This window comes from Maylandia zebra, linkage group LG6 (assembly GCF_041146795.1).
Source record: "Maylandia zebra isolate NMK-2024a linkage group LG6, Mzebra_GT3a, whole genome shotgun sequence".
In the NCBI taxonomy this organism is placed as follows: domain Eukaryota; kingdom Metazoa; phylum Chordata; class Actinopteri; order Cichliformes; family Cichlidae; genus Maylandia; species Maylandia zebra.
In genome coordinates this window covers 41,808,608-41,834,086 of record NC_135172.1, presented here as the reverse complement: position 1 = coordinate 41,834,086, position 25,479 = coordinate 41,808,608, and the positions used below count along the sequence as shown (strand labels likewise).

The 25,479-nt window shown below is 42.7% G+C and overlaps 1 protein-coding gene across 6 annotated transcripts in view; it reads right to left on the bottom strand.

Annotated features, from left to right (window-relative positions):
- Positions 1 to 25,479, bottom strand: part of kcnq5b (potassium voltage-gated channel, KQT-like subfamily, member 5b) — a 139,977-nt gene that overhangs the window by 34,988 nt on the left and 79,510 nt on the right. For 4 of the 6 annotated variants that reach the window (XM_004538714.5, XM_076885290.1, XM_004538713.5 and 1 more), the window contains exons 2-3: positions 6,148 to 6,238; positions 1,027 to 1,153 (exon numbers count right to left, since the gene is read on the bottom strand). In XM_004538714.5, coding sequence (XP_004538771.2) covers positions 1,027 to 1,153; positions 6,148 to 6,238 — 218 coding nt within the window. Of the gene's footprint in view, positions 1 to 1,026; positions 1,154 to 1,900; positions 2,041 to 2,076; positions 2,381 to 6,147; positions 6,239 to 25,479 lie in introns of those variants that run through there. The other 2 variants (XM_076885289.1, XM_004538715.4) reach the window with 2 other exon arrangements.

Sequence of the window (25,479 nt, the reverse complement as noted above, 5' to 3'; positions counted from 1 at the left end):
ACATTTTATACCATGCTACAAGTAAAAAGTGATAATTAGTCACTGACATTAGGTGAGAAATTCACATTATTTTATACATTTATCCCACAAGTATTTTACTGCCATGACAGTTACGTCAGCTTCTGCTACCCAGCGTTCAGTCTCCAAACCGGCCACAGTGGGAGCTGGTTCAATGGAGGACTAAACCAGAGCTGGTTCTGCACTGGTTTAGTGGGAAGAGCTACCAATATTTCCGATTCAGTCACACTAACACAAAGAAATCACCCACTATCACTCTGAAATCTTAAAATCCAAACGTTTTTCTGCAAATGATGGAGAATAATTGCCGTCATGCTCTGGAGTTAAAGTCGATGTCTGTGCACAGAAACTAAAATTAGTATAATAAAAGTTGTAATACGACCAAAACTACACACAGACGCAGACAGAGTCATTTTATACTGCAGCACAGTCACAGGGTTTCTCTCTGTAGGGATGTGCGTTATGATTCAGCTCCATTTATCCTTCAAATCCTTTCTTTTACTTTCTCACTTTATTATTTTTCCACGCTCGCCATCACACGCCGTCGTCTTCTCCATTTCTCCTTATCTCTTACTTATATTTCACTCTTCTTTTGCTCGCTCCCCCGTCAGTGCTGAACAGTGACGACCGGAGCTTGCGACGCACTCGCTGACCTCGGAGCCCTGCTCTCCCTCCCTGCGAGCGCCCTACTGTACTTTGAAAGAAGCAGCAGAGCGATCCTTGTCTAAACAGTGGAAAGAATAAAAGGCAGTTAATGCAACCTCATTACGTAAATGCTCTCTGCGCTTATGAGGCCTGACCACAGCTGAAAATGACACCAGCAGACTTTGGTCAATAGCGTGCCATGGGCTGCATTCACAGAGAGGACGCAGAGCGGTCCGCTAGAGGGCAACTGTAGGGTGAAACAATGAGAAGGGAATGGCTTTGTAGCTGGAAAACAAAACCTTTAAGCAGCGAATTAATCACCCAAAAAAAAAGAAAAAAGAAAGGCGTGGCCCAAAGACTCACCGATGACACAAAAGGGCTTCCTGGCAAAGCGCAGCCGACCCTGCCATCCTCTGTAGCGACAGCAGCATCCCGCTGACCAGATACGGATGATGAATTCCAACCCGAACACCACAATCATCACAAACTCCTGTTGGAAGCATAGAAACAACAGTTGTTTTGGAAGCGTGTTGATGACGGCAACAGAGAGCATTAATCTGGTTTTCCAGGGATTAAATCAAACACAGTTAAGCCAGTGGATATATTAGACAGGAAGTAAACAGTTATGCACCAAATACACTGGCAAAGAGAGAAGCAGATGTAAGGACCAGAACAAATGTGCCTGACAGTCCGGGTCATGGTTGGACTGAGGAGAGACAAACTTACAGGTTGTTGGTGGAGCGCGGCTGATGTGTATAAAAGAAAGACACAGCATAGTTTTGGCTCAGTATTTTAACATCAGGCTCTGGGAACTGAGCAACTGGTCTCCACAGAGACTCAAAAGTCAAGCCAGTGTAAAAATGCCACAAAGTGCAGTTCCTGTAATGTCCACTTGAGGCTGTCTCCTGACGTGAGTCGATCAACGTAGACTTCGATGTTAAAAAGTCCAATTTTACAGCAGAAGTAAACAGGTTTACAGCCTGGTATACAAACAGAGCTTTGATCTCTACAGCTGATTTCTCCCTTCATAACAACTGAATTATTTTTTTTAACAGTGTTTCAATGTCAGATTCTGATATTGTTTCAATGTCAACAGTATTAGAAAATATAACGTCGAATCAATGTCAGGTTTCAACATTGATTCAATATCAAAACCTGACGTTGTTTCAATATTAAAAAAGGGTGCAAGAGTGACGTTAGGTCAACGTTAGGGTCAACGTTGATTCAATGACATCACCTGATATTGACAATGTTTCCTTGCTATCTGGCTTGACGTTAGGCACTGTTGGGGGTGTGGTAGGTCGTATCTTGGCTGTTACTCGTATGCTGGGCTTTACCTTTGCTAAATGAACCAGTGAACTGGACCTCTGGACTCTGCTGTTAGTGCTTTTTGGAGCTTTTTAATGCACTTACTTGACCTGTTGTGCTTTTAATGGTACGAAGCGACTGTCCGAGAAGTCTCCTTCACTTCAATTCAGTTCTAATATTATTTCATTACTTAGCACTGATGCTAGCCACAATGCTAGACCCTTTGGATGCGTTTCAGGAAGATCTGCCAAATCAAACCCACTGTGGTGACTTAACTTAGCACTAATTAGCAGATATGTGCTCGAGTAGACTGTACAGTGTATAGATGTAACCTGCTAACCAAGCCAGCTAGCATTAGCTCAGAGGTTAAGAAGCTTGAGTTCTGTCTACAGACGTTATAAAAGATACACGCTGCATTCTTTTTAATGGCCACCAGGAGGCAAAGACATCTGGTCCTGAAAAGTAAACAGGAAACAGTCCTTCACACAGAACTCTGTGAATGCTTTCCTGCTGATTTTATGAGCTCAGTCACTCATTTTAGAAATGATTAATTATCTGTTTTCTTCCGGTTATCCGGGGCTGGGTGGCAGGGAAAGCAGCCTAAGCAGTGAAGGTGCTCTCCCTCTCACCGGCCGCCTCCTGTGAGGTGTTCCTAAGCCAGTGGAGAGATGTAATCTCTTTAGCCACGGCATCTCCTCCAACCTAAACTATTTATTAAACTCTTTAAAATTTGGTTATTTAATCACTGGCCAGTTACTTGTCAATCATAAGTTGTTGTTTTAGTTGTTTTATTGACTTATTGTCTTCTATATTTTACTGCATCACGGTTGTGCATTTTATTGATTTTAGTGGTTTTACATTCTTAAGCACTTTGTGCTGTGTGGACTGTTGGAAATGTGCTATATAAATAAACTTGAACTTGACCTTGACCACAAGTTAATGACCAATGAGCATGCTCCAGCTCCAGGCGTGATCAGTTTGACAGTCGGATCCACCTCTCACTCATCACATCTGGTTTTAAAACTTGAGGCTTTATAACGAGACCTCACTAACCCCTGGATGATGTCATGATAGCCTGTCTATGTTTCAGATGCAAATACCAGCAGCACATTATCTTGGGCTGGTCTTATTATTTTGGCACATCAGTGTAAATTTACATTAGTCATTATTTGCTGCATTGATCACATGTCATTATACGTCATTAATGCAGTGTTTGTCTCATTTAAATGGATGCCGGGTTGACAAAAGTATTGTGTGTTAAAATGACTGAGACGGGTCATCTGTTAATGCACACGCACGGCTTTACCTTCCATTAGATGGAAACGCTGATGCAATTAGCGTAGTGCAATTTGTGAAATGGCAGCTCCAGCTGCAGGGGCAATCATGTGCAGTAAATGCTGCCCGTGCAAAAAAAGTGACCTCTTCTTCTGCAAAAGCTTTTTTTTAAAAAAAAAAAAAGAGAGAAAAGAAAAGAAAAACGTGAAGAGTCTGTTAAAAAGGCATTTCTGCTCCCGTGCCCACCGTTCCTCGCTTTCTTCTCAAGACATCTTTGAACTCAATTTGTTAGTACTTAAAGAAAGTGGAGTTCTCAGTTTGAGGGCAGGCACTTAAATCTGCCATTTATTCTGTTATCCCGAGGTCGACCCCGAGAGTTTTCCCGATGGCCGTATGGCTTATTCATAATGGCAAATTCTCCTTTCACCAATTCATACTTTGGTTTCTGTTCAGAACTTCTTTAAACAAGACATTCAAAGGAAAGGCAACGTTGTTAACTGCTCATCATATTCCTTATTTATCTCCCACTCCTCCGCACAGTTTGTCAGCGATCACAATTAGCACAAATTACACAAATTACTGGGTATTTTCTGCAGACTGCCTCATTTTTCCTCTTTCACTTCACATCTTGGTTAATTTACAGGATCACTGATATTTTGTAATTAATATATAATTTTACTCATGCAGCTAAGTGCATGAGTAAAATGGAAAATACCAGATTACATTCCATGTTCGGCCCCAGCCACACACATCCAGAGAGCCGACCACCGGTCAGTAAGAAAAAATATGTTTACCTGTTTCTGAATACGGCACTGAAATAAAAAAAACATCTCCCTACAATTGTTTTGATTGCTAGCAGATTACTGTGGTCACTGATAGTTTGCAGTGGAAGATACCAACATGTTTGCAAACACTCAAAATAACTGCTAACCAGCAGGGAAACCTGAAAAAGTGAAATGCAAACCAGGAACAGACAACATTCATCTGCAAAGAAAAACTCAGCCAGCACTCGACTTTTTAAACATTCTCCGTTTCCAGTTTGTGACTCAATTTTTCAAGTTTCACTGCAGCTCAGCGTTTAGAGACAGGTCAGCATTTTGTATGAAAAGTATAGGTCAGCTGTGGGCGACCAAAGGAACCTGAAGTTTTTGGTGCAGCACCAACTTTGTGACCGATTTCACGCAACGGCAGCCAAAATCACTCCGGGTGGTTTCAGGGGTTTCTGAGCGGTCCGCAGGCCTGAGGTCTTACATCTGTGTCAGTTAATCAGACTGAAAGGAAGCGGTCAGACGTACCTTTTGTAAACGTACGCTTACACTGCAATATCTTGAAAATGTGCTAAATGAGGTTACACTGGAACAATGATTATTATGCTCGGTTACTCTGGATGAAAATTTGGGGTCAGCGGGTGACGTGATAAAATAAGGATACAAATGTCGTGTGCAAAGTGAATGAATAAGTCTGTCACATATTTGTTCTCTCCTGAGGTATTATGTTGCTCTTACAAAAACCCTCCAATGTCAGAGACACCAAAGAGCTAGAGAAACTCAGTTTGTGGGATGAGAGTCTCACATCTCAGAAGTCTGAAACTCTCCAGTCAGGCAGGTGGAAGTCACACACCTGGATGCTGAATCTGAGGAGGAGGAAGATAAGGAGGAGAAGAACTGAGGCTTCAAGGATTTAATTAAAATTTGGGAGGTCGCAGGAGGTCGAGACTCTGGTGATCCACTCGCAGGAAATTTAAAATGTCATTTCCTTCTGGTGACTTTTCATGCATCTTTTCAGGTTAAATTTAGAGTGGAATTCTTTTTTCTGTAAGGGAAACGCATCAATCTGCCACGCGATGATAAAAGTGTCCCTAATAAACAGTGTTAGACACTGAATTTCAAATATATTTTTTATATTTTCTATTTGTTTGTAACAGTGGTCCAACTCAGCTGTAACCTTGAACATAAGGAATAAAACTCAATATCAGTAACTTTTGGAGAGTTAGTGAAGGAGGGCTAACTGACACACTATGATGGAAAACTTTGTATGGATTTGAATATTTCTGATGTGGAGCTTAAAGTAGTCAAGGAAGGTCAATCAATAAAGAGCCTGATCATGGAGAGACGACCACCATCATACGACAGGAAGAAGATACCTAAAAGAGCCAAACTGCAGCAAACTGCCTGAGATCACTTCGTGCTGTCTGACTCAATGCCAGCATAAAGACTACAGTCGTACAGGCACCGACGAGCTCACAGTCCGTGACCGACTGCTTTCACCAAGTCCACAGAAAACACACACAGACTGGCTCTACAAACTCCCACACCCTCAAATATCCTCAATACGAGAGCGAGCCGAGGACGATGATCCACCTGAAGTTGAAATTTATATTGAAGTGTTCAAACATGTATGAAAAAGAGCATGAAGAGAATCTCCTGTCAGCTCTTTTTGTTTTTATCAGCTTAGATATGCTGTTATCTGATAAGCTGGGACTGTCTGTGTTATTCAGGCCAGGAAAGATGTTTCCTAGTTTTCCTGCAGACCACACAACACGCACACTACTGACACACACACACACACACACGCAGACAGTAACAAATGTCAAAACATCAAATATCAAAATTCATCATATACATATAAATTTATACACAAACAAGAAGCAGTTCTAATGAGAATAATGAATGAAACTCTGCAAACGTTTTTAAATTCTTTGGGAGCATATTCTTTAACTGGTTTAGAGGAGAAAGCTGATCGTGCAAGGAAAGACAAATCCCCTCTAAGGTGGTGGAGCAGCCTCATGGATGGTCTTACTGTATGTACTACACGTATGCTTGGGTATATTGTAGATGTCAATGAATTAAAGAGCTGATTGCTTAGAGTTCCTGGCAGAAGAACATTTTTCCAGGTGCTTACCAGAATGAGCAGGCAGTAGGAGGAGAACTCCTGATGAGCCGGGATGGTGGAGAACACAGAGAGGACCAGGCAGCTGAAGACCAAGACGAACCTGAACAAAAACACAAAACTGGAGTCAAACAGGATGACATCAATGGGCTGACCTCATCCACCCCACTGACCAAACCCTCATTTCCACTGGTCCCAAACAGGCTGTGCACTGAAGTGGAATTGTTCCTCTGTGACAAACTCTTGAACCCATTCTGGCAGTGAAGGAAGAGCAGCACACCAACGACCTGGCAGCGCAATCGCACAATTATTTCCTGTCTGCAGTGAACAGTGAGCCCGACCATTATTCAATTTCCTGAGATATCAAGTTAATCATGCTTGTTTGTGCAACATGGTTTGCAAGAAACAAGCAGTGAAACTGCGGCTCTTGGAAAACAAGCAACATCCGACCACTTCCACACTCCCGACTGTCGCTCCCTCCGCCAGGAAACCGTAGCTTTCCATCTTCATTGTTGTGTTTTGTTTTTCCATCACACAAAGCTTCCAAAATGAGAAATATGAGTGCAGCCTTTAGAGCTACAGTGGCTCCTGATGTTAAATGGTGAGAGCACATCTGTGTTTTATCATCTCAGTCTGCTGCACAGGCCCGTCTGACACGCAGTGTGTGTGTGTGTTTTCTCTTAACTATTGTGCAATGACAGCAACACAGCCCACTTCATGTTACACAGGTCTTGTTTTTAGGCCTCTGAAGTTCGCTTCAAATCATAAACACACCTTTAATTACAGAATTTCAGGTGATTATTTACACTTCTGTTGAAATCCAAGCAACCCCCCCACCGTTACAGAACTGAAAGCAGAGGCACCTTCTGCTGTCCACAATAAAACCGGGTTGCATCTATGAAAAGTATCCACAGTTCCCGTTTACTGCTTGATACAGAATAAACGTCTTTATTGAAATAACTGTGTTTATTGTATATATTACAAACTGTATATATTACAGGCAGGACCAAAGTCAGAGTACCAGAAATGACATTTAAGCAATAAAGATGGATTACAGTGTGCAAGACCTGTTTGAAAGCCTAAGCAGCTGAGAGATGAAGGTTGTGGTCGAATAGTTGGAATAATACCAAGGAAAGACGCTTCCTTTATTACCTTCTTTAGCAAAGGACACAGTGGATCATCCTTCATGAAGGGAAATGAGATACATGATTGAGTGGTTCAGGAAAAAAGTATATCAGCGTGAGTACCAAATGAAGTAGACGGTAGTTTAATTATAATCTGCATTTGCCTTCTAATATGTGGGTGTTTGAACTTTAAACAATGATAAAGTGAAGTGACGGCTGTAGTTTAGCTGCCATCAGTCATTTCACATCAGGTAAAGATCCATCCAATCATTTTCATAACTGTTTATCCAGCTCAGAGCTGTTGGGATGCTGGAGTCTATCCCAGCTGTCACTGAGGGACTCAGGTCTCCAGTCTATCACAGAGCCATCCGTCCTCGCCTGCAGCCAAATTACAATCACCAATCAAACACAAACTTCAAAAAGAAAGGCTTCCTCTCATGAATTCTCCTTCACATCTTTCCTTCCTGTCTTGATGTTTTACCTCAGATTCAAGGAAAACACACGGGAGAGAATCTTTTGAACTATTCAGCCTCAACCAGCAACTCCCACGGGTCTGCCTCCCTGCATCTGCATGTAGTCAAAACTAATACGTAGTGTCTACGAGGGATCCTGGTTAGATGCTTCGCAGACTTCAACAAGTCATTTCAGCCCTTTGTCAAAATACCAGAGTCAGCTTTTTCAGTCAGGATGGGACCAGATATCAGATCGGTGCATCTCTACATCTCCAGCATAGAAACGAGGCACTTTGGTGTTATTTTAACCTGGAAACTCACAATCCATTTCCACTTCCATTCTCAGGCCACAGAACAGTCACCACTGGATAAGCCGATAAAGACTCCTAGCTGGCAGCGGACTGACTTTTAAAACAGCTTTGCATGCTACTGGAATTTGAAAAAGGTTTTTCACATTACAATCATTTCCTCTAGGAAAAATATCATTTCTGGCAATCTGACCTTGGCCCTACCCACAATGCAGTTTGTCCCTGTGCACAGCTGTACCGAAGCGGAGACTGGGGACTCCTTCCTATGGGCCCCTCGTGCCAAACTGACCCCAGATTATCACAGAGTTGAAGGGAAGTCTTTCAAGCTTGTCTGCCGGGCCCATCAGGACTACTTCCAGTGTTTGAATGGTGCCTGTGTGAAAATAGTGGGTGTGCAGAGCAGGTCACACTCCCATACCCCACAGAACAGTACAGGACTGTGCTGTTCTGACCCCACTTGGGCCCTCGCCGACATGCAGAGAGCCAAAATGAAGGTCAGGATTTTCCACAGCCTTGGGGATGGTTATGTCATCATTTCTCGACCCATGAGTTCTCCTCCTGCTCTGCGACAGGCCTCGCAGAGCTGCTGGAGGTTCCGAATGAAACGAAAAGCATAAAGTATCGAAAGTTTGAGGTTTGCACTGTTGACATTTCCAAAGATTTGAATAATGTGCTTTTGATTGGAGGAAAACATCTAGTGACAAGCATTGTGGTGCTGTCAGCTGAAGCACGAGCTCCTTGTCAGTGGCACACCTACGCCTCTCGCACTTACAAGGTTGTCAGACCGAAAATTATAGAGTGACAATCAACTCCCTTCATCCGTAGCCTAACTCATGTTTCCAGTTTGAATATATTTACTTTAAAAAAAAAATAGGGGGTGGGGGGGTGGGGGGGGGATGAAGTGAAAAGCCCTGTGACAGCATCATTAAGTTCTCAATGAGGTTCATTAATTAATCCCACAAGGTGAGGCTCTCGGACGGCCATGGCCCCCGTGTGTCGTGATGCCCTGCACTCAGAGCTGAAGGATTCATCTGGAGCATCTCGTTCAGTGCTCCCAGCAGAGTGATCGCTCTTAACCTTCCAAACAACACTGACTGAAAATTAAACTGGCAAACACAAAGAAGGAGAGGTACGTCCTTCCACCTACTCACCCTCCACCTCCCCTGCGCTCGCACGTTGGCCCAGCATCACGGAACAAGTGGTGAGTGCTGCTCTGATTAGCATAATTTAATTGATTTGTCTGCAAAATGAGCTCCAAAACTAATGATATCCGCAAACTGCAATGGTATATTGCAGCTCATTATCACTCTGAATTTGATTGGCAGACATTTCTCCACAGTCTCCTTTTTATCTGTCATCTTGGATGATAGGAGGGTAAGGAGAGCGGGGCAGTAAATGGCCTGGAGTGGAATTAAAGCCATGCCTCTGCAGTGAGGACACAGCTTTCACCAGGTGAGCTGCAGGGCGCTCCTGAATGTTTTTTGCCAGAAAGTCAAAAAAATGACTTTGATGCAATGCAAAATGCCACAAACAGACAGCGAGACACAAAATAACCACAAAAACATGCAAAATCACCAGTACGAGGCTGAAAATGACCACGGAGATGTGCAAAAAAGATCAGAGTGAGAAAAGCAAATGGGAGACAGAGGGGCCATTATAAGATACATAAGAATTAATTTGAGCTTTGAATTATGTAAAGCTGCAAAGAATGTCCATCAAAGAAAATAAGAAAGCTGAAAATTAGCAGAAAAGAGCCTCTTTAATACGCCTGGCTGAACACTCTCTGTCCACTGATAATAAAGAAGAAGAATTTTTCACCTCAATGTTTGGTTCAGTGCAAAAAACATAAAATTTAAATAAAACTGGAAAAATAAATCTAAGATGAGGACGTCTGTGTCCTATTAATGAAAGGTCTCTGCCCAATAAAAGACATCAAAATCTGGCTTTGCCGTCTTAAACGTGTTCCTTTCAGTTGTCCGTTTGTTAGGAGCTGGTTTTCGCAGCAGTTCGCAGGTGAGACACAAACAGGTTTTTCTAAAAGTGAGAATCTGCTGCCCGAATGTTTTCATCACTCACACACCTGAATAATCTGCGTAGCAGAGGAAAACGTGCACCCTGGAGCCCTGCAGAGGTCATCGTTTTGATTTGATTTTATCTGACTGCAAACCAGTTCAAGTTTAGCTTGAGCCATAGTTGTACTTTTATTATGTATTTGCCTTTATTGTATTTTATGTAACCTTTTTTTTCACTTATTCAGTTTCAACATTTTTACTTTAGCGTGGCTTCATCTTTGATCCTGATTTTTCTTAATTTTCTTATCGACCATTTCAATATTTTCCTTTTTGTTTTTTGTTTTAAGATTTCTTATTGTTGGATATTATTTTTGCTTTATTACATCTTGTTATCAGCTTTGCAGTTCCTGTGTATTGTGTGTTCATCACTCAGCACAAAAGGAGCTATAAACTAAAGTCTAACTGATTGATTGCCCCATTTAACCTGGTTTTTACACTGTAGGGTCATGTGAGCGTGCTCAGTACACGTGTCACTGTATGCACAGAGCGTATGCAGAACAAGCAGCATGGCGACTCATTCACATCTACATGTGGTGTAATTAGATAAACTGTGCAGGACAAAAACTGAACATATTTCCCACTTTATGTGTCAAATCTGCATAAAGAAGCTCTACTCCCACTTAAAAGCACCTTCCTGATTAGTTCTGTCGTGTGTTAATTGGACCACAGCACACTAATAGATTGATTAATGATGTCGTAATGATCACATGTGACTGGGTTTATGCCAGATGATGTCATAAGCTGTTTTGAGACACATGACACAGATATATTATCTGATGCTGTCCATGGTCCTGAAACCAAATCCTGCTCCTGCCCTTAGATTTTAGTTTCAGAGCAGATGTCACACGATCGAACTTGATTTGTCTTCAGTGATCCCACCTGCCGATCTGCCTTTTCATTGAACAGAGATCAGCTGGTGCACAATCAACAATTATTCTACTTTAAAGAATGCATCGCCACTTTACACATGATGCTGTTAGTGTGGTGCTATAGTGGAAGCTTTGCAACTGTTTAGTAAACAGAGCAATCCAACGTACATTCTGTGATCTGATTTTTAAATCTGAAACCATCAACTGTCTCAGGCTACATTCCCGTTTTTTGGGACAAAACATTAGGACGTCTCAGTGCTGCAACTTTATGAAACCGCTGAATCAAAATTCAACGTAGTTTGATTATTTTGTTTCATAAAGACTTCAAAAAGTGAAAGAAGAAGTAGGATTCCCCACATCAGCTGCATCGCGTATCTAAAATCCAGTTACACTCACAATCTCTACTGACTGTGTTTCTCGAGCTCATGACCTGGAGGGGAGACGGCGTCCTCGCATGCTTTGGCAGAAGATAGTGTTCCCAAATGTCAGAGCACGTGTTGCCAACACTATGAAAACTGAAACCTTTTCACTTATTATGGTGAACTGCGGAGCAGGGGAAGTGTGTGTCACCTTAATGTCCACTGTGTGTTGTCCTCGGGAACTTTATGAGTTGACAAGGAAAAGCAAAACCTAAACCTCCATAAAAGAGCCACACGAGCTCAGAAAAGTCGACTTTTCAGAGGACTGCGTGTCGTGCTGGGTGTTGCACATTTATGTTGTGCGGGTGGCCGGTGTGATCAGATTGTGGAGCAGCTCTTTAAAAAAATAGCTGTTTCAGGTTTGGGGTCCCGGGACGCAGCAGTGAGAAGTTATCTTCTGATTCAAAAAGCTGCCTAAAGCACAACCATCAACAACATAATTAACCACAGTCGTCTAACCGTGACCCAGAAATTTGACCTCAAGACCTTTGACCTTCCCTGCGAGGTTGACATTCCTTCACGCACTCAGTCAGTCATGCATCTGACATCTCAAAGCATTCCTGGCATTCGTCCTGACAGTGTTGGTTTATTCCAACAGCGACGGGCCTCCTCTGTGCACTCAGCACATTTCAGAGACTCACCAGAGGAGGAGGAAAACCTTATCACTTGTTCAGAGACGACCATTTATGGGTCTTTTTATTTTCTGTCAGTTATTTGCTGTCAACCGTGATGAGATTGAGTACTCGACATTACAGCATGCGTCTCTTACTGTTACCACCGCACGTAAATTTGGGTCTTTCAGAGGATGTGCCGATCAATTGTTCGGTGTGTCTGCTCACTTTAAGGACTCATCCTACCATAAACACCGACTTCTTCCAAGATCCACGTGCAATTTGGTGACAATCTGTGCATTTGCTCAAATGACGGAGCATCATGTCACAAAGCAAAAGTGATAACAAAGTGGCATCAAGTGAACATTTCAGATCCATGGCCAGGAAACTCCCACAACTCTTAATCAGATTGACAATTTATGGTCAGTCCTTAAAAAGCACAGTCTGCACATTTATCAACTTGGAGCTCTGATAAGGCAGGAACAGGTCATGCTACACTCTTCCTGCTCAGTCACACATGCATGTAACATATCTGCAGGGCTGTACGTATGAATATAAGCTGTTAGCTGCTACGTGTTAAAAGCCACAGTGCTGACAGTGAGCTGCAGACATTAGTGTGACTGAAGCTCAGAAGACGACAGAGCACATTTCCATAATTCACCTGGGCTCTCTGAAAGCCTGAGCCAGGGATGCGCTCTGTATTTTGTCAAGCAGTAGCAAAGAGGGGTGGGGAGTGTCTCTCATTCCCCATAATGCTGATGTTATGCATCTCAGGCTGCAAGAAGCACGAGTTAGAGCAGAACAAGCTGAATGCGTTTGGGAGATTAAATGAGTGCAAATGAACTTGCAAAGTCGGCTCAATGAGGAAGCGAGCGTGAGGATTTTTGTGACGTCTGACTATTGATACAGCGAGGCGTCTGGGAGGAGCCCCGTGACAGAGGGCTGTTTGCCGCGAGCAGTCTTCAGAATACCGATTACGCACGCACTGAAAACGATGCACGGCGAGCAAAGAACAGAAACTACAGCGCAGGGATTTTCAAACCGTGGTGGCCACATTAAGAATAACAAAACACACACTGTAGCTATAATGTTTCATATTTTCAGTGACGTCCTGCATTGTGGTGAGGGCAGCGGTGGTGTTTATGTTTGAGTTAAAGGAGAGGAAGCTCATCCACCACAGTGGCAAGCTTCGGAGTCAACAGATGACAGGAATGTTGCTTCTTGGCAAAAACTTCCAGTTTACAATATTTCTGCAGCCAGAGAACTTCCTTTTTACGTCATTTCATTTAAGTCTGGCTTTCGCGTCTGCACACACGCCGAACCAACGAACCTCCGCCGAGTCATTAGGTACGAGACGATTATTTCCATTACATCCTTAAAATCGCACAGCCAAGAGACGTTCTTCGACGTCATGTAGCTGCAGGCAGCGTTTGGCTGTGACAGCTTTCATTTGCTCCTCTCCTGAGGCGTCTCCTGCTTTATGTGTTTGAGAGGAGAGGACTACATAAACAGTTTATAGATATTTCAAAATGAGGTTTCAAGCAGTCACCAGCACCGACTGCTTGCGTGGGAGTCATATCACTGCATTAAGTTGTGTGAAAGATTAACTCCAGAAAACACGTTTAATATCAATTCTCATTATAAAACTGAAAAATAATATTTCAGAAATGGGAAAAGCTCCAGGCTTGAATGTGTAGGCAAAATGAGAACTCTCAAGTTCTGTTCTGTTAATGTACTCACAGATTGATCAACAGGAAGACTGTGATGCGATGCGTACAGTGTGCTTGTGCACTCCAACTATGGCCTCACCGCAAGCACTGAAGCCTTCCAAATCAGGACTAATCTCACCATATGAGGCATCCTCTACAACATAGGTGTCAAACTCTGGCCCGCGGGCCACATTTGGCCCGCAGCCTACTTACATTTGGCCTGCGAAGCCATACCAAATTACTATCAGAGCTGGCCTACTGGTATTATACAGCTAATATATATATTGTTTAGTATTAAGCTTTGCTTGTTCCATATTCAGTTTTTCAGCAAAACGTGTTTGAGTCCATAAGAAAAGATTCATTCTTATATCTGGAGGAATAAATATATTTCAATAAATATTAACGTTAGCCTGCGACTTTGTTCCAGTTTTGAATTTTGGCCCACTGTGTATTTGAGTTTGACACCCCTGTTCTACAAGGTGGATACACTGGATACCTTGTGTCCCCAGAACCTCAGGGTCTTGGCAGATAATAAGCCCCCCCCCCCCCCCCACCCAGTGAGTGGACACGGGCTGATGTCACTGCCTTTTGAAGGACTCAGGGAAGCCAAAGGCTATGGGAAAACACCCAGGTACAACATCCAGACAGATTAAACTCATGAACAGGATGGAATCACCTGGGAAGGACTATTCAGAGAGAAACTATAATCCAGCAGCCTGGAGTTTCAGCATGGGGTTGACTAGAAAGAGTCACAGAAAGTAATCTGAGAACTAACACTGTTTCTGATCTATTGGATGACCCGAGGCAGGAATACAACCAACAGGGCAGTGCGACATGTAGACTAGCTGAATGTGAAGACCAAAAACTCACAGGTCAAAGATCCTGAACATTCCAAAAACCCTTAAGAAGGCGAAATTTCGATTTATCTGTCGCGCTACATTCGAACCATTACTTGTAGCCAGGAGTCATGGAGTTGTTAGCTGATGAGTGTATTTCACAGTCAGACCCACACCCCACTTAGATCCAGCTTAAAACACTGATGGTGAAAGGCTTCACTAACAAATGTCCATCTTTTAACACTTATATCCTACACACTTATAAAGCAATGACTTTAAGTTTCTAAAAATCTTGTATGCTGCATGCCAACAGTTATGAAGGCAAGCTCTTAAAACCTCTTAAGACAGTCACTACATTGTTTGATATTTGCCAAGTAGAAACAGTTCGAAGGCACCGACTCCAAACTGTACACGCATTGGAGGTCGTTCACACTCTCCAAATTAAAAATTCTTTATTGAAGTCCTGAAACAGCTGCTGGCGAATTGAGCTGCTAACATCTACAGTTATGCAATATTATGATAATAAACAATAAAAAAGGACTAACAGATTTTATTAGATTGGCAAAACAGTCATGCACTGTATTGGATCCTGCCCTAAGGACCCTAAAGCGCTTTACACATCCAGCCATCCACACACTGGTGATGGCAGCTACATTGTAGCCACAGCCACCCTGGGGCGCACAGAGGCGAGGCTGCTGAACACTGGCGCCACCGGGCCCTCTGACCACCACCAGTAGGCAACAGGTGAAGTGTCTTGCCCAAGGACACAACGACCGAGACCGTCCAAGCCGGGGCTCGAACCGGCAACCTTCCGATTACAAGGCGAACTCCCAACTCTTGAGCCACGATCGCCTCAGACGACTCACCATTATCCATTACTTGCTGAAGGAAATAAATCAACTTCTTATTGCGGCTGAATAAACAACAGACTCACGAATACAAGGAGAATTTGACAGAAAGTACGATATGTCTAGCTGGATATGCCTATACTTTATTATAAAAATACCCCAAATTACTAATATTTCTGAGTATCAAACTAACATTCAGTCATAATGATCATGTGATAAGACAGTGATGTTAACTCAAAAAATGTATCCAATCAATATACTTTATGCTAAACTTACTGTCTCTTCACAGAAAATACACACAAAAAAAATCATCGTCTCTTGAGTGAACTTTGAAGGGAACATGAATACATCATCTGAAAGTCAAACACCAAGTCCAAACTGGAAAGATGATTTTTTTTTAAGCATTAAACTGCACCATCTGTTTTTTATTTCGGCAAAGTGGATAATGATGTGAAAATGACTCAATTTACAGTCAGGTCGTGTTGACATACATTAATCTTGACTCTTTTTTCACATAGAATGCCAATCTGTGGGCTACTGCGTGCTGCAGACCTGCAGCACCAGCACACACATGGCCATATACATGTGTGATGATGCACCGCTGAAGTCATCGGCTAGATCCTGGACTGCAAAAATATTTTGGCCTCTGTTGATAGTTTCCCCAATCATAAAAGCTCTGAGTGGAGTAGTTTGGTTATACTTCATCCACTGGGAGCAGGTAGAGGCGTGGCCACGCTGGTTAAAAGGTGTCTGGACACAGGCGGGTGGAGCCCATCGACCTCACGCTGATGACCACCTTTTAGACTATTTTAGTCAAGTCAAGTCAAGTGGCTTTATTGTCACTCCAACCATGTGCTGTGGTACAATACGCAGTGAAATGAGACAATGTTCCTCCAAGACCGTGGTGCTACATATGACATACGACAGACAATCAACACAGGACCACATAAAGTGCAAGTGTGCAAAAATTGCAAAAAATAAAACAAACACAGTGCAACCCCAGACATAACAGAACGATACAGACACAACAGTGCAATAGAAATGTGCAAAAGGCACGTCTGTTATTTAGCATTAATCAGCTAATACCGGTGTTTGTGCATTGTATTGTAACATAAGTGATGTTACGATGGCTTCATCCATCTTCATCCATCAGATGTGAGTCTGTGGCGTCTGACTCCCTTTAGGAGCCAGACTCAAGTGGTCATTACGGGACTGCAGTTTTTGGCACTTGGGGATGGCTTTGTTTTTCTGCACTGGAGGTTGCATTGTAGCTAAATTGCATTGTTTTAAACTGTACTACAAATAAGTCTGTATTCCCCTATTATTATCAACGACTTATTAATCCACTCTTTAAAACTAAAACCTGAGATTTTACTAGGGCACGGTGGATCAGCAGCAGGCCACCTATCCCATTAAAACAGATCTAGCCAGTGCATCTGGACTACAAACAATATTGTTACTAGTTTTCCTTCTGATACGGTTCAGTTTGCAGTATAATTAAAGTCTGTGAACCAAGAACTTTAACATTTTAACCATGCTTTCACTGACGAGAGAAGCAAAGCTTGGATATATAAACATTATAGAATCATATAGCTTCACCTGCTGATGAATGGAAAATGTAGAAAGAGCTCACTGCGTCCCTATAAACTTTATCTTTCAGCTTAGTGGTTCCATCCAATTTGGCTGCAGTTTATTTAGCCATTTTTGCAGCCTTATTAAAAGCCTGACTCTTTCCATCCGTAGCTGGTGTTACATATCATTTCTAATTGTGCCCCAAAAAGGTAATTAGTGTAAGATGGACAGCATGCATCACCCTGTAATGCTTCCCCTTATACAGCAGCTATCGCAGCTCGAGTCCAAAAAAAGAAACAAGAGAAAAGCACGAGGAGCCTGAGTAAGGGCATGCACATAATCCCGTGTGCTGTGAAACGGTGCTCTATTACAAAAGCAAAATGCGAAGGCGCTGTGAGGAGATAAACCCAGCGAGACCACCCACAGAGTGCAGCTATTTCACAGACGTCCTTATTAAGAGACCACAACCAAAATTCAGCAGAAAACTGAAACGTTAAGGACCTTTAAAATGTTTGAAGAGAAAGAGAAACAACTGCATAAAACCACAAGTGTGCAAAGTCGTAAAGCAGCCTGACTGTAGTTTATTGTGTCTGTTCTCTTGTGTTGAGGCACGTAAAGAGCCTCCACAAATTAAAAGTCCATCAGCAGAGCTGCAGGAGGACTTGTAATGGAAAGCAAAGGGGAGGAACTGAACAATTCAGACTTCATAAATGAGCCAGACCCTGATTGTGAAGTTTCCCGCTGTTTATGAAGCTCTGCTGTGTTGTGAAGTGTTCGTCTCACATTTACCGTAATTACCGTATGTTGGTAAGAGCGCACCTGGGGCTGAAATGCTTTTTAAAAATGAGAATAGCTGCTGTTATAGACGTATACAAAAGTGTTTTTAAAAATGGGATGACTTTTTTAGCAAGCTTCGGTTTCACCTTTTCCTCTGTGAATCTCGATAGACACGAGACGAGCCCTTTGGTGCCAGAAGCTTTCTGGTTTCTATTTTTATAGCCAGGTACTACTGACTAATGACAATATCGCAGGCTTTTGGTTAGGAAATGCGTTTGAAGCTTTAAAACATTTTTATTAACTTTGCATCATTACAGAAAGAGACAGCAGCAATGCTGCAACCAGAGACCATCACATGTCAATGAAATTCGACAACAAATGAAGCAACCGCTACCGACATGATGTGGGCGTATCCTGAGCCTAATTAATCTCAGCACTGGGGTGAACGACTGAAGCAACTACCAATGGGAGCAAAGGATGCTGTTAAATGGCGTACCTCAACAGTCCTCAACCCACAGGCATCATCTTTCAGAAGATGTAGGCTAATGCTAACATCATGCCTTGAAAGCTGTTGGATGTCCAACAATTCAACACAACTTTATTTATATAGCACCACATCACAACAGCAGTCGCTTCAAGGTGCTTTGTATTGTAAGGTAAAGACCCCACAACAATACAGAGAAAACCCCAACAATCACATTACCCCCAATGACAAAGCACTTGGCAACAGTGGGAAGGAAAAACTCCCTTATAACAGGAAGAAACGTCCGGACATCTGCCACAACCCAATGGGTGTGAGGGGAGGTTAACTGTGGTTAACATAAGGTGATCGATGGATGTTTTTCTACACAATCAGAGGCTAAAATCTCAACTGGGGTCCATACATTTTTTTGTGTGTGTGTTTTTTATCAACAGTTGCCCTTTGATCATAAAGGCAGCAGACTGCTGCTCTGGACTGATGCGTTTCAGTCATTTTGGATGGCGCTCCACTATAGAGCTGTTATAGACGGGAAACAGTGCTCTGCTGTAAAGGAACGGGGTGCACTTGACTTAATAACCCCGATTATTTTATCTTCATAACCATAAGCTAACCATAAGATGTCAAAACTGCAGAAACATTTGTGAAAATAACTATTCTGCAGAGAGCGAGTGGTGTATCTGTGGTCCAGTCTGTTTTCAGGCCTAAAAAAATAACTTTCTTTCATCACCATGAATCACAAAGAGAGCATGTGCTGCCAATCGAGGATGATGTGACAAATGAAAATGAGTCCTTTAAGACAAAACTGACACAACGATTCATCCTCACGACTGAGTTTTTCCTTCCCATTATCCCCGTGTTAGAAGAGGATATTATCTAAAGCAATCACTGTCGAGGACTCTGTGTCATTTGCAAACCTATTGATCGTATACCACCGCTGAAAATATCTCCAGCCACTTTTTGGCCTCTCTCTCCATCGATCAAGCGCATTTGTCTAATTTCTCCAGCCAGTGACCATCAATACTTGAACCGTAGGGCTCCGACCCACTTCCACCACCCATCTCCTTCCAGGCAAACAAGTATTAATGATGCCAGGTGAGAGGATAATGAGGCACCCAGACATAGACTCACTGAGGTCAGCGAGTGGCGTGGACACGCAGAACTCTCGCTGTCACGCCGTAATGAGAGACAGACCTGGCGTCCCGGACTAACCCCACTGACTCTGGGACAACTAATACCTCTCTGTCTTGAATAAATGTATCACCTGTCCAGATGGTGTTCTGGACAACCAGTGGAACGCTCTTTGGTGTGCACAGTCACATGGGCAAAAGGTTAAGCTCACAGATAAATAGAGCGACTGTATGTTTGGAGGATAAATCAGCAGAGTGATGAATAACAAAGCTGGTGGCTTCAATTTAGCAGCAGCAGAGCACAACATTGTCAGGGGTCTGCAGAGTTTCGATTAAAGCGATAAGTATCGGGAGGTTTACAGTCATTTTAGAGCCATTTAAGGTGTTGTTAGGCTCATCTCAAATCTTCAAAAGATCAGGTCCTCAAATGAAGGCTGGCTTTTCTTTGCCTCAAACTTTAGAGCTTTAAATCAAAAACCACTCTCCCTGAAAAATTGGCGGGCTCAGGACGCTACACATTAATCTAGGAGTAGAAGACAACCGACAAACTCATTCACTGTGATATCTGCTCAGGCGAACCCCTGCGACCTCAAAATAGCAAGGAACCCATAAATCAGCAGTGGTGGAGTGGGCCGGTCGATGGGCTGACGCCCAGCATCCATCTCCATGCAGTCTAAATTTGGGTGATAACGAAGGGTGAGGCTGATGGCTGAGAACATTAAAATGGGCCGCGCTGCTGTGCCAGAGCTGAATTATTAATCAAACACAGATATACGTGGCAATGGCAGCTTTCTGATCGGCAGGCAATTTTCTTTTTCAATCTTCTTCGTCCTCTGATTGGTTTATTTTCTTCAGCGCATTCAGACGTCATTAATTTTGTCTCTGTATAAAGAAAATGCCACAAAAATAAAAACTTCTGGGCACACTCAGTCAGCAGTAACTGACAGCTCAAAGGCAGATATTCTTTTTACGTTAACCTTTAAAGCACCAAAAATACATCTCTGTATGTGTGTTCAGTAAAAGTTTGTCATAGCTTTGGTGTCTTTTGGCTCATCTTTGTCCCAAATCCCTTTCACTTCAGCATCAATAATTGCAAACCTTAAAATGACCCCGACTCCTTCCGTCCATTAAAATGTCCTTCAACATGAGCCTGAATCATCACTGGATGGACAGCAGTGCGTCAGATAAAAGAACTGTCTGAATGCAATCCACCAATGGAAGTCCTGTGCTCTTCACTGGCATAAAAAGGAAAATAAAACCATGATTTTTCTCTAACCTCAACCTTGCTAAAATAAAATGCAGTCGCTGAGTACAAACCTATTAAAGTAATACTAAGAAAAAGATGCCATCCTTGAAAAAAGAGGGAAAAAACATCATTCAGTGCAATGTAAGAAAATGTTTTTCATTTGTTTGGGATTTTATACTTTATTTCAGGAGACTTCACTCCCAAGTTCACTGGGCTGCAGCCGAAACACTTCCAAAATACACGTTATCAAACTCATTGTTGTTTTTAGTTTTTATGATGTGTTGTGAAGTCGGTTCGAAGACCAAGAGTTTGGAACTGAAGCCAAAAATGACTGAAGTCTGGCAGCAGTGGCCCAATTTGGGCCCATTTGAAATGTGTCAGGGTTGAGCTGGCTTAGGTTTTCTGTCTTCTTTTTTTTTTAGGAACAGGTGCGCGGCTGAGCTGGGCGTGGCTGTGGCGCGCAGGGTTTACCCGGTACACCTGAGGCCTGTTTGGGTCAATCGGGCAGGCGCATTAAAGGAGCGGCGATTCGTCACCTGATCGTTGCCCCTGCTCTAATGGTAACCAGCAGTTTCTTTGTTTCGTTTAAACTCTGACATGGTTCCAGTCTGCACTCTCTTCATTTGCTTCTCACCAATCCTTCATCCACCAGCTTGCCCAGGACTTTCCCGAAGGACTTTCACTGCACCCTCCACACCTCCCACCTGCGCATCTCTCTGCCTCAGCCTCCTGTCCTCAAGCTCCACCCGAGCCTTTTGTAGAAGTGTGACAAGTAAGCTCCACACTCCGTTAAATTCTCTCACTTATTAACCAGAGTTTTCTAATTAAGCACTTGTCAGTGACTAACTGCTGTTTCCCTTTCTCCCGAGATCGCCCGAGATCCTCGGTCTGCTTCGCTCCTGCACCTTGTCATCTTCTATTGTGATTTCACTGTTAATACATAATTTACTGTAGTGTGTTTGAGTTGGTCTGCTCCTTGGGTCCACTTTAGCTGCACATGACAGAATGCGACTCTCAAATCTCTATTTGTCCTTTTGACCTCTGCTGTGAAGGATGTTAAACAAATCCTGCCCTGGCATGTTTTTTTTTAATCCTTTTTATTATAAGGAGTAACCATACACAAGACATAAGCTTAAAATTTATGGTTAAAACTAAAACTGCATATAGGAAACTGTAAACGTCTTTGGATTCAACACATCAAAATCCATAAAAAATGGCACATTTTATCTGTTTGGTTTCTCTGTGTAGATGCAGGATTCAGAGATGCCTGAGCTCAAATTTTACAAGACCAAGCATAAAACTACATCCACGTACTACATGCACATCGCCTTGCTGCTGTATTCACAACACAAATGCAAATCATATCAGTAATGAAAAAAGACCCTGAGCAGGTGACTATGGTACATAAACACACCGGCGGTTCCCGGAGGACCAGGAAGCCTACAGCGAGGCCACAAATGTGCATGGCAGAGAGATGGTTAACAGGCATGGCAGCGAGAAAGAACAGACGGATGCATCCATCACGTTTAATGCTTAAAACGTACCTCTGATATTAAGGCGATACATTAAAATGTTCCACTCCTGTAAAAATCATTTCTATCAAGAGACAAATCTGTCCTTCGTGTGTTTCATGATAAAAAGTCTCATAACCTTGTCATGAATGCACCATTTTTCAGCTGCTAAACCCACGCTGAAGAACACTAAAGCCCCATCAGCCACTGCGTCTGCCTTTCAGCTCTTTACTAGTACACTGGGAGTGCTGTCATTGAAAATGTGATAATGCTGTGATGAATGACTTCTGGATGACATGAAAAATGATCTACAAGGGAGCACTAAATATTTCTCTTAGCAATGACATGATAAAAATCATAAAAATATACAGGAAGACTAGGCGGTGAGGCCTTAACGACTCTCAGCAGATATCTGATGGGAACAGGAAAAACTGACTGTCAGCATCTCCTCACAGCAGCTCAGATTTCTTCAACACGAGAGATCATCAATCATCTCGTACAGGGCAGTACGGCTGCACCCTTTTTATTATATTGCTTTATGATGCAGACTGTATGATGCAGTCTTAAAGCAAAGATTTATCAGTTCAGGGTTGTCAGAAAAATTATCAGGATGTGCAGGTTGAAAGAAAGCTTGCTTTATGTAACTAATGGCATCCCGCAGGGTTCAGTTCCTGGACCACTGTTATTTATTTTACAGATAGGCAATCTTGGTCATAATAGCACTAGAGCAAACTTTAATTCTCTACAGGCTCTGACTCTGGACACAATAGACGTGATTAAGATTGGTAACAGATGACCGTCTTCTTCCTCACATTAAGCAATTGGTTTAAAAAAAAAAAAAAAGTAACTTTAACCTGTGTTTTTAAATTTAGAATCGACTTACATTGTATACTTTTGTGTATTTTTGCTGTGTGTATTCACATGTGTTAGTAGCCTGTGCAGCTCTTGCTGATTGTGCTGCTGTCTGCCTCAGCCAGGGTGCTTATGCTAAAGCAGCATCTCGAGAGTCATGTTATCCAGGTTAAAGAAAGTTGGAACACAATAAAGACTTTGTTCACATGAACAACTATTTGATGTTTTCCTCTTCTCAGCAACATATTCAGTTTTTTTTTTGCCTCCTGCTGTCACTTCAATAAATATTTAATAAATACATTTATGGAGTCCTGCAACTGACAGGACAGAGAGTCCAGGGTGCATGCCAGCACTCGGCCTGTGGCAGCGATGGTCTCCGCCCCCTGCAAGCCTGAAGTGGATAAGCAAATGAGGATGGATGCTTTTATAGAGTGTATAATTCTTCTTCTGCAGGTTGGAGGGGTAGTAACCCAGGTTCAATCCATACACATGGCAGATTTAATTTCTATTTATTAATTTGCATGCATTAATAATTTAAAAAGTACTTAAGTAGTCTGGTTTACAAAAGTGTCACAGTCTGAGCTAAAATAGAACTGCTGTGACTTCTGTTACACCATGACAATTTCACGTTCACAAACCTTTATTCGTATAGTTTAGAAGCCTCACACTAGCCAGCCAATCAAAGGAAAGAGTACAGAGGGGCTATTTATTTTTGGCTTATACTGAGAAACTAAAGAATAGAAGACAGGAAATCTGAATGCAAGAACAAAATTATGGAGCTGGAAATGGGGTTGTTTTAAATGTTGATTTTATAACAACATTAAGCACACAAAATGTGTGCTTTTACAACATAAGTAAGTGCTCATATCACAAGCCCAGCTTTGAAAAAAGGAAGAGGCTTTAACTGCTCCCTTGAGGATTTTGGATCAACACAGCAGCAAATGGATGGAAATACGCTAAAGATGATAAGAAATAATTCAACCACATCGTAGTGCAGATAACAAGCATCCTGTTGAAGAAGTGTTTTGTGCTACAGAAGCTTGCTGACAGGTTGGTGTGCTTCTTGCAAACTTGCAGGCTGTGCAGATGAGAGAAAAGAGATGAAAGAGTCAGATGAGCTGAAGCTGTCAGCTCACGAGACACAAACAGCAGCCGGCAGAAGATAAAAATGGCAGAGCTTCATCTTTCTCTTCCCTTTTCTCCCTGTGCCAATATACAGTAGAAAAACACACCGGATGGTCCGCAGCAGCATGCACTGTTCATTAAATGGGTGGTTGGAAAATACAAATCAGCACACTGAGCCCAATATGACCACAAATATTTATTTCTCTATGCGTGCAGAGATGATAAAAGACAATTACTGCACGAACCTCACAATGAAGGAGAATTTCCTGTACACCGCTGCTCATGTCATTACATTGTGTGGGGGCCTTTTTATCATTGGCTATAGAAAAAGAGCGAAATTTCCACAATAGCTTTCCAACATCAGGCTGGAGAAATTTGCATTGTTGAGTCACAATATGACGAGCGGAGACCGGTTCATCCCGTTGCTCTCGGTTCGTGAAAATGAATTCAGCCGAGGGAAAGCAATTACGCTAAAACACAAAGTCTAACTAGGCGGACGAGACAAAGAGGAAAGGTGTATTCTCAGCGGCGGACGGATACCACTGCGCCATCGGCAACCTCAGCGCAGCGAAAACGCGGAGGGGCAGCCGTCGTTAAAAGGGGAGCTCGACTATTTCCCCGCTAATTCGGCTAAAAATGCACTCGCAGGGGTTTTCAGCACCTCTCTGGCTGCTGCACCACTGGGATAAAGAGAGAGGATGAGCATGATTGATGGAGCTCTGACTCCTCCCGGATGCTTCGCCATTGATCTCCTTGGCTCCCCTGACAGGGCCAAGAAAACACATGCACCTGATCGCATGCCACCGCTCATGGGAAAACAATTTTCTGCGGAGTCCTGTGGAAAAGCAGTACACTTCCTGTTCAGTCGCAGAGTGGTGAACACCACATTCTTTGGCTGGCCCTCAGTGTCTCTGTTAAAGGGATTTGTTATGCCGTTTTTACAGTGTGGGTAAGCTTCAGGCCGATGCGTGCGACTCAGAGAGCCGCTCGGTTTTTGTGGAAACAATCACGGAGGTGCCAGATAATCACGCTCGCAGTTTTCTGGAAAAACTGTTGACTTTTCTGTTCAAGGTAATTTGAACTCTAAGCCACCGTACAGCGACACAGACGTCAGAAATCGAGAAGCACATAAAAGCCTCTTCCAATATTTCAGATTGACAGAAAAATGTTCTGGTGAAAGGTTACACAGCAAGATTGGTTTTTAATAACCGTTTTTCAAACGAGGGGCATTGACAGGATCAGGAAGATAAAACACATAAATACAGGAGCTGGTTGGCTGTTTTTGTTACAGTAACGATAGCAACCTCACAGTAAATTACGACCGAGACAGCCAGAGAAAGCCAAAATGGAAAGATGATATAAATCTGAGACGCTAAATCTATTCGCTTTAGAATGCACGAGTTGG